The sequence below is a fragment of the Frieseomelitta varia genome, unplaced genomic scaffold, assembly GCF_011392965.1.
Source record: "Frieseomelitta varia isolate USP_RPSP 00005682 unplaced genomic scaffold, Fvar_1.2 scaffold_563, whole genome shotgun sequence".
Lineage (NCBI taxonomy): Eukaryota > Metazoa > Arthropoda > Insecta > Hymenoptera > Apidae > Frieseomelitta > Frieseomelitta varia.
Window position 1 is genome coordinate 27,797 of NW_025110327.1, and position 10,799 is coordinate 38,595.

The 10,799-nt window shown below is 27.2% G+C and overlaps 1 protein-coding gene, 1 long non-coding RNA gene and 1 other non-coding gene across 3 annotated transcripts; 2 read left to right on the forward strand and 1 right to left on the reverse strand.

The window, feature by feature from the left end:
* The first annotated feature begins 2,971 nt into the window (after positions 1 to 2,971).
* Positions 2,972 to 3,053, forward strand: Trnas-cga. The gene has a single exon. It is a non-coding gene; the product is annotated as a tRNA-Ser (tRNA).
* An 815-nt stretch (positions 3,054 to 3,868) lies between these two features.
* Positions 3,869 to 8,314, reverse strand: LOC122533946 (MD-2-related lipid-recognition protein-like). The gene is made up of 4 exons (XM_043664132.1): positions 8,152 to 8,314; positions 6,146 to 6,271; positions 5,661 to 5,830; positions 3,869 to 4,047 (listed from the first exon to the last, which is right to left on the reverse strand). The coding sequence occupies exons 1-4, from the start codon at positions 8,249 to 8,251 to the stop codon at positions 3,964 to 3,966; spliced, it is 480 nt and encodes a 159-aa protein (XP_043520067.1). The 5' UTR covers positions 8,252 to 8,314; the 3' UTR covers positions 3,869 to 3,963.
* Positions 8,315 to 8,331: 17 nt separating this feature from the next.
* LOC122533947 lies at positions 8,332 to 9,186 on the forward strand. The gene is made up of 2 exons (XR_006307801.1): positions 8,332 to 8,446; positions 8,573 to 9,186. It is a non-coding gene; the product is annotated as an uncharacterized LOC122533947 (long non-coding RNA).
* Positions 9,187 to 10,799: the final 1,613 nt, after the last annotated feature.

Here is a 10,799-nt window from a genome sequence, read left to right on the forward strand (position 1 = left end):
ACTCCTATAAAAACGACGACACTTCCTGCGAGTCAAATACTCCTCAAACTTCCATTCCCAACAAAAAGCTATTATCAATCTCCTCGAAGGGCCAGGTAGAAAAAGAATTTAACCTGACAACCGCAAGTTCAAACACCAAGGACTTAAACCTGATGAACACCAACCAACCTGAGAAAAAAACCCAAACGCACTCAGTCACTGATTAGAATCATGGAAGTTAATTAACCTAGCTAATTAATTTAGAGTCACACGTACGCACCTTTACCAACAAACAGTACGCAATTGCGGTATGTCTAGATATCGAAAATGCCTACAAAATGACATGGAGAAACCGAATCATCAACATCCTCTAAAAAAACATGGCCTTAAAAGCCATAATATCCTAAGCTTCCTAAATCCTAAAATCCTAAAATCCCAAATTTTATTAGTAATTTCCTGACCACAAGATCAATTCAAGTTCGAGTCAACAACACTCTCTCGACCTCAAAAACCCTGGAAAATAGCGTTCCACAAGACTCTGTCCTCAGCGTATTCCTGTTCCTGATAACTATAAACGATATTCTGAATACCGTAACCCGGTCAGAGGATTCTTATATACCGATGATTTGACCGTTATCTGTAGAACAAATCCCCATATCATACAGACATTACTTTAAGAAATTCTTGATAAACTACAAAAATGGTCACTCATCTCTGGCTTTAAATTCTCTGGCACTAAATCGGAAACAATTACCTTTAGCAGAAATCGACAACGCCCAAATATTAAACTAACATTTAATAACGTGATACTAAAGGAAACATTCTCTATTAAATTACTTGGACTAACCTTCAATCGCCAACTGACATGGAAACCACACAACGACAAACTGAAAACAGATTGCAACTAGAAACTCAATATACTTAACAATCGCTGCAAACAACTGGGGGCAGATTTAAATACACTGCTACTGTCATATAAAACAATAATAAGATCAAAACTAGACTACGGATCAATTGTCTATAACTCCGCTAGCCCTAGGATACTCAAAAAACTAAACACAATTCACAACACCTTAGAATAACCGTAGGTGCTTTTCGCACCAGCCCAATAAATGGTATCCTCAGCGAAATATCCAAACCACCGTTACAGACCAGAAGAAAGTATTTAAGTGTTAAATTTGCAATCAAAGCGGCCTGCTTTCTAAAACAACCTTGTATACCAAAACATCTTCAAACAGAATTACACTTTACCTACGTAATCGAAGAAAAGAAAAATCCCCTTTTCTTTCTACGACAGAACAGATAATTATTTGAAAGAACTTAATATAGAAATCCAGACCACTACAAAAAGATCAATCCATAGCATCCCTCCTTGGAACATTCCAAAAATCGAGGACAATACTTCGCTACTAGAGCATAGCTATAAGAAGACCAATCATATCATACTAAAGTCCCTATTCCTACAAAACAAACTACTAACTCATACCCAGTTATACACTGACGATTCCGAAACTCCTTCCGGCTATGGATATGCAGTCATTAATGATCAAGTGATTCAAAAAATTAAACTGCACCAAGAAGCATCAACCCTTTTTTACGAACTCAACGCATTAAAACATGCCATGGAAATCACTATGTCCCATCGAAACAAGAACTTCGCCATTTTTTGCGATTCCATAAACGCCAGTACAACAATTCAAAGCCGCTAGACCAACGACGCAGTCATCCAAGACTGTCAAATCCTACACAGAAGCTACCCTAAGAAATAATTCGGTAACAATAATCTGGGTTCCCTCCCACGTTGGTATTGTCGGAAATGAAACAGCCGACAAAGCGGCCAAAGAGCCAGCCAACTCCCTATCCTCTAACTAACTTCACAACAACCTACCACCAGAAACTCTAACTCATATCTTGAAACAAAGGATTGAAGATGAATGGAACAACAAATGGAAAAATTCATCCCCCCCCCACGATTAGTTACAATAAAAGAAAACTTTTTTAAAAAAAGCATATCTCACATCCTCCCAAAACATGACCAGGTCGTGGTCTCAAGGATTATACTGGGACACACGAAGCTTACTCACCGATATCTCCTCAACAGAGAAGAACGACCAACCTGTGAACCACCAACCTGACAGTGGAACATCTTCCATTGCAGAAAATATTCTACAGAAAAACAACAACATAACATAAAAGCCCCTTTAGAAAACATCCTGAAGAAACAATCCAGAATCTACTACATTACTTAAAATAAACCCAATTGCACAACCAATTATAAACATGACCTTGAATCGCTAATAATGCACTCAGTGATTGATGCGACTTTGAACTCCGGATAAAAAAAAAAAATCTATACAAACATGATTTTGAGGTCCAATACTTTATGATTTACAAGATATTTTGAAATTAAAAACATATATCAACTGAACCTATCAAAACTATAAGTATTTATTTAAGAAGAAATTATGATTGTATTTTTATTTAGATACTTGATTTTTATAATCAATAGCACTGCAAATTAATACCTACCCAAATCAATATGACAAAATGTGATACAAAATAGTATGATACAGAATGAAATTCCATAAATATACGACAAAAAAATACCTATAAGCATAACTGACTGCCATTTCTTCAATTATCAACAATTCTATTTGTTTTACGTCCATTCTATACATACTTTGTCTGTGCTTGAATTATAGGTATGACATGCAAGAAAGCATTGTATATTAGATTGATCTTATTTTACAACATTGTATGAAAATTACAAAAGCGATATTTTTTTTATAAGATTGATTCTTCTAGAATTGTATAAATATTTTTTAAAAACTGTAAGATCCTTCAAATTTGAATAAATATTTATTAATTCATGAAATTTTATTTATATATATTCTTGACTACTATTTGGTACATATCTTCAAAATTATACTTGTATTTATCAATATTATAGTTGTACAATAAAATAGACTTTAAAAATAAAAGACTTACATAAGCTGCGGTGTCCGAGTGGTTAAGGAGTTGGACTCGAAATCCAATGGGTTTTTCCCGCATAGGTTCGAATCCTATCCGCAGCGATACTCTTTTTTTTTTCTCCAATATTTTTTTTTACTAATATTAACAGATATATAAAACATAACAATTGTATAAAAGAAATCAGCAATGAAAATGACCCAAAAGTCACATGTTTTTTTACATATTATATACAAAAGATTTTGCATATTATATGGTTATATATTTTTATATTATTTATAATATATTATATTTTACTTCACTATTATAAATTAATATTATCATAATATAACTTTAGCATTAAAAACTGACTTTTTAATCATATTGCAATATAAAATTATATTGCTTAATTGAATAGTATTTAACCTGATGTGTACTAGAAGTGAATAAGGCAATTTAACATACATAATTATAAGAAAATATAGCATATTTACACTTAATAAATATCATATTTATTTATTTGTTCAACACATTCTTTCATAAATTAAAACTTTTCTATAATCTTGTTTCTTAAATATATGTATGTACCAATAAAGTAGAATATAATTATTCATTAAAGAAGAAAAAAACTAAATAAAAAAATTAAAGTGACCAATTAATAGTGGTTTTTCCAAACAATGTTTGAAAGTCTTATTGAAATTCGAACCTTCAATCTATTAAATTTTCGATTATTTTCGAAATTATATCTCTTCTCTAAACTAATATTAAAATAATTTAGATATTGAAAAGCTCAAAAGATTATATAATAGCATCTTACATTGTAAAAAAATAAAAAAAACTTGATAGATGAATATGTATAAACTTATATAAACATATATATATATATATATATTATACATATATACATATGTAGATTATTAAACGGAAAAGAATAAGGGAATTCTTATTAATAAGTGTTCGTTTATTTTATTAAATTAGCGAATCGTAAATTTTAATTGAGCATGATGAAATGATGAATCATATGTAATTAACATGTCATTTTGTTATCTTAATTTGAAACATAAAACAACATTCTTGCTCGTCCTCGTTCCAGATTTTCCATTTAAGATCGTACGTTCGCTGAAGTAAAAATAGATTCCAATTAACGTACAGTAATAATATATTTTACATTAATAATGTAATGTAATAGTAATAATATACATAGGCAAAGAATATCATAACCATTTCTTAACCGTTAATATAAATGTTTACATACTAATTATATTTACATACAGTTGTTCACGAAAGTATTCGAACACATATAGGAACTTTTATGTATAAGATATATTCATAAAAAGTTCCTATAAGTGTCCAAATATTTTGAATAATTATTATTTAGATTATAAATAACTCATTGATTTCGTTGATTTTTAAATATATTGTAAAACTCAATATTTTGAATGGACTTTCTTAGTTTCCGAAATATTCATAAAAAACAATACAAAAGCTCACATACAACTATATATGTGAAACTGTAAGAAACCAGACTTAACCGATAATGTTGCTGACAAAATATTGATTGAATTTTAACCGAGAAACCACTATGTAGCTTTTTTGAAAGAGGAGTATTAATATTAGTTCATTATGTTGGTCGACAATATTATCCGTCAAATCTAGAATCTTCGAATCCAGGATTTTCCTTTAAAACTATAATGTAATTTAAATTCATAAAATATGATACAAAGGAAGTCAGTATCTGACAGATGTCAAGCAGCAAATTTATTATATTAGAAGAGAGTCAGTAACAATAATTGTTGGTATCTTGAGAGTCGCTAAGAAAAATTGTTCAAAATATTAAGATCTACAATATATTAAAAAATCATCAAAATTGATGAGATATCCGTAATCTAAATAATTATTAACATTGTAATTAATAAACCGTCTAATATGATTATATTGTCAAGTTTGAAACAAATGTAAAAATACGAGATCTCATCAAAAAGACTTTATCTTAGTACCAGCATCAAACAAGTTTAGTGGTTTTACGAATTACTAGTCTATAATCTTGCCAACTACCATCTTAATGTATGCTAAAAATAATTGAAGTATGAACATCTTGCAATTTGACAATGGTTTTGAAATTTTTCTATCTCTTGACATTTAATCAGAATCAATCAAGTGAAAGACGATTCTTTTTTTTTTATTGAATCTTTGATCTTATACAACTTCTTCTCAAAAATGAAGTTAAAGCTTTTGGAAATTGTTTGGAGAAAACTATTTCGAAGGAAACAGAAATCAAATTTTATAAATCCAGTTTTATATGTATTTGTATATAGAAATTGTAAGATATTTGATACATGTATAGATGTAACCATTTCGTAGAAATTACAAAAGTATTTAAACAATCACAGCCCATTATAATGCTTTAGATTGGTGTCAAATTTGATTAATATAATCATAATAATCATAATAGTCTTCCGTTACGTTAATGAAATTTCAGAATATTTTACATGACACACATATGTATGACACATATATACATAAAAATTTTTCTATGACAAGAGTTCGAAATAATTTTGAAAATAAAAAAAATATTAGTATGAAGTTATTATAATAAATTATAGGAAGATAGAATTTGATAATTTCCTAAGTGTATCTAGTTAAGAAATATATTTGCAAAAAAATTTAATTACATTAAGTTAGAAATAAATGAACTAAAGGAAGTTCATACATATATATATCTAAGTACTTACAACAGGATATTTCTTTAAAATTGGTATTTCTACGTGATACGTATTTCTTTGCCCTGCTTCGATTGGACAGAAAGTTGATACACAGGCATCAGGACTCATTCCCAAGAATGGAATATCCATTACTTGACTTGCCCAAAAAATTCTACCTTGTACTTTTTCTGACGAGAAGGCTGAAAAATAAAAGGTAAAACATTTTATTTTTTTAAGATATTCTAAATAAAGTTTTCATATAATATTACTATTAAATCTGTAAAAAAATTGTTTCGTTCGTTCTCGTGTCAGTCTAGGCTATTTGAAAATGAACTCTCAAAATTTGTTGCTTTGTAATATTAAATTCTGCAAAGGTAAAAATTTGCAATACATTCCATATTCCATTATAAAAATTAGAAAATTGTTAAAATTATATTATATCTCTTCCATCAAATATATATTATTATTTTCATTTGTTATGACAAATAACGATACATAAAGTAGTAAATATTTACCAGGTGTATAATGAAATGTCATATTCCCAATAACTCCTCTTTTTATTTTACATGGTTTTCCTTCCCCAATTTCTTTACAGGGATCTATATATACTTCATGAATAGTACAATTTGTCTGAATATCAGCTGAAAAAAAATAACGTTAACTTTTATCAAATATCAAGCAAAAAGGTTTAGTAGAATATGAAAAATCATGAGTGTATGTTTAAACTGGTGAGTGATTGATGCCTCTACTACATTTATAAATAACTTTTGCTTCTCATTCATCTCATTATCTCTTCGTATTATATGTCTTCGTGATATAGTCAAGAAATTTAATACATTCGTAGATACATATGTATTTCTTAAATTCTTAAATTCTCGTCCTCTAGGATTAATATTCAAAATTTAATAAAATGGCGAAAAAAACTGTATTGCAAGCTTTGAAAACTATCTTTAAATCCATAATTTAGTGTTGAAAAAAATGTTTCATTACTTTTACATATTATGGTAATTTCTAACATTTTCCAGAAAAAAGTGTCTTCATTTTTCCATCTGTTACAGTGTAAAGATATCTTAGAATAACACGAATGATACATTTTGAAAATAGAAATCTCAAGCTTTAAAATAAGCTCAGCTTAATCGTTCTTACGATTTCATTTTACGAAATAATATTAAATATCGATAATTTTTCGATAATTCTATAATTTTCGAACGTCAAAAATGTGATGTTCGGATACTTTCATAAACGACTGTATATTCGTATACATGTACATATGTATATGCATATTCATATCTTATTATATCTATAATATTACAATAGATATCACTTCTTATAATAGCATTGTTCATAAATATTAAATGGCATGACCTGATAATATACCATTAATTTTGTAAATTTTTCTTACTATATTGTTTGTAAATCTTCCAATGTAAGAAGAAACGTAGTATGTAGAAATCCCTATCATTTATAAATATTTATTTAATTAAAAATATAATATTTTTAAAAATAATGTAATTTCTTTTAGTGGAGCAAATTTTTTATTGAAATTTTAAAAACCAGTCTATCAGCTTTTCTCTATCTAATCACATGAAATACAATGAGAAAAATAAAAATATAATACTCTCAATATGAAAATATTACAAAGTTGTGGTTATATGATCTTGGATTGACTTGGAGTTTATAGACGGATTTAAAGATATTAATGTATTGTGAATAATGTATAATATATAAACTGCAATAATAATAAATGATTATTAGCAATTATTATTTAAAATAAATATACTGCACTTAAAAAATTAAAGGCTTTAAAACAAACATATTATATTTTCCTTTCTTATTTTTAAAAATTTTTATGATTTAAAAATTCAATAGATATCAACCATTCTATATTTCTTAAATTTCCCCATTGTCGTGTTTTTTATTTTGAGCGTTTCTATAATTTTTTTGAATTTTTTATAGATATTGATTATTAATTGTATCGTTAGTTTTTTGTAAAATTTGATGGATTTATTATCTAGTTTTAAATAATATTAAAAAAAAACATAGATATATTCTGATCTAACAAGTTCTTTTTTTCAGCTATTAAAATACTTTCTTTACATATCGTATAAAAATCAACAAAAATGGATTAATATCATCCTTATATTATTTTTTAATATAGCCTTCAGACTCCATTTCATAATATTAGAGAAGTAACAAATAACAACTTGTAAATTATTTACTTGTGTTACACAGATTGTTTTCCAATTTCTATAGAACTAAAAAATAGAACTATTATATAATAGTACAATTTATTTGTAAAATTTTACTTATTTTATTATTATGTAATTAAACTTATTATTATTGCACAACTTATCATTTTAAAAAGAATTTCGAATAAATCGAAATTTCAAAAATTTTACCATTTCGTATGAAAATAAAAAATTTTGTATGGCATTTATAAAGAACTGAAATTTATTTTATATTCATCGAATCGTATGATAGTGCAATTATGTATATGTGGAATTGTATGATCCATACTTACTATCAGAATGACACTGTCGCCACGGTACGAGTTCCGCGTAGACCGTGGACAAGACCAGGAGGAAGAAGGCGAAGAGGAACATCGTATCGTTTCGGTCCATCCTCGACGGATGATTGTTGCGAAGTGAACGAAAGACGACTCTACTCTATGAACAGAACATGTAAATACGACTGTCCAGGAGGAGGTTAAAGAGTGGGGCCATAGGTCAATTGTAATTGCATCTTAAGTTGGCTACACACTTGTCTCGCAGAATGTTGCCAAATATCATATATTTTTGATTTAAATATCATGAAACGTAAGTAAAAATTTTTGATATAAATATCTATAGCTTTACTATAGTTACCATTAGTAGTTCTCATTAATCTATTCTATGAATTCATATAACATCCTAAATTAAATCCATTTTTCTTTATATTTCTAGTATTAATCAAATTGGCTGCGCCATTCGCCGATTCACGACGATCGAATATATTACAAATGTATATATAAGTATATTTACACCTATCAGCAATTAATATTTTAAATGAAAAATTTATAAATTTCTGGATTAACTAGGTTTTTCATCTTGATCGTAAGATTGCTAAAATAAGTAAATTGACAACTTATTAACAATTGTTAAATAATGAGATACTGCGAGAAGGTATAGAGGAAGCGAAGAAGGCAAGTAAACAATACGATACTACTTCGAAATCTTGTAAAAAATCTCTGAAAGTCTATGTCATATTGCAAATGTTTTCAAAGTATCATATAGAATGCTTTAACTACGAGAACTACAAATGTACGCTTGTTTCATTTCCTGCTGAGACAGTTCCATATTATCACGCTATACTGTTGTTCACTTGATTCATTGGTTATCGCGTTTCCATAGTCGAACTTAATTTTTACAATCATTTGTCGATTAATCATTATTTATCAAATACTACGGTTTAATATTTGCCAGAAGTTTATCTTTAGTTCTTCAGTTCTTCTCTATATACTACCTAACAAACTGGATATTTAATGGAGGCAGATTCATTGATCTAAAGAGTAAAGAAAGTATACACGTAATAACTATCTTGTATGATATGAATCAATTAAACGAAAGATGGATATCCTCTTTTTTATTGAACTTACATTTTTGCAGAAAATAAAACAACTATAATTTATTGTCTACGATTGCGTAGGTAACTTCGAAATCAATATAATTTTTGGAAGTTTATTTATAGATAGTTCATTTATATATTCAACAAAAAATTTTGTAAGAAAATAAGTATCTATTTCTAGTTTTATATAAATTTATAAATTTTGTATATATTTTGAATGAAATTATTAATATAAGTTTTTAATACGACATTTTAGATTATGATAAGATATATGTTAAATATTTTCAGTTTGAAAAGAGACACGCACACACACACACACACACATTTATTTTCCTGTCTCCTTTCAAACTGAAAATACTTAACATATATCTCATCATAATCTAAAATGTCGTATTAAAAACTTTTATATATATATATATATATATATATATATCATATCGATCTTTCATATTTTCTTTTTCTAATCATCAGCTATTCAAACTTGATATCTATTTGTCAATATTATCTTATCAAATAGATATCATAGTACATAGTAACTTTAAGAGGTTCACATTGGACCATCTAAAGATAGACGAAGTTTCCGAATTCTTTTTATAAATAATTACTAGATATAAAATTCTAATTTCTTTTGTATATATAAATGTGACTTTCAACTTTATACTTCAATCTTTTTTTAAATCAAAAATACTGTAAAATATCACACTCATATCAAAATCTCTAAAATATCAACTGTTCGGGTATATCTAAAATAAAAAATTTCTATTGATTTATAAATTGAAATGTATTATTGAAAATACAGAATACAATTTTTTCTCAATTATTTTATATTAATTATTTAATTTTTTTTGAAATTAAGGTCAGTTTTCGATGGTGAAACATTTTTCGTTTCAAACAATTGCCGTTTCTATAATAATTGAAATTTCTAAAAATCGTTAAATTTTTAAATAATACATTTCTATTTGGAAATCAATAAGAATTTTTGTATTTTAGATGGTCTTTTGCAATAATTACAGCTAGCAGTCGGTTCTGGAAAATGAAATTTTGAAATTTTTCAAAATAGTAGTTAGTAATTATTAGTAATAATTTCACTATTTATAATATTTTTACTTAAAAAGTTTGGAACATGAAGCATGTAATAAAAATCACAATTTATGTTTTTACTATTCAATTATTTACGAAAAAGATTTATAAATTGTACTTATCTTTAGATGGCAAAGGGTGATAAATTCCTTAAGAATAATAAATTTATCTTGATATTTGTTATGAAATAATATATTATGTTGTGTTATGAAAATAATTTGTTATGTAAAGTTATTGATAAATTGATTAGTAAATTGTATTTACTTTCTATGAAGGTCACTATTGGATGGAATTATACTATGAATATTATAAGATACTCACAATTTTCTAAATTCGTTGTGCTTGATGCCTTTGCAACTTCTGTTTCCATTATGGAGTAAATTGCGCCACATTTTTTTAGGATGCTTCGACTATCAGGGATTACATTAGACTGAACATGCATAGATACGTATTGCATTATCATATTATATTATATCGTATCGTATT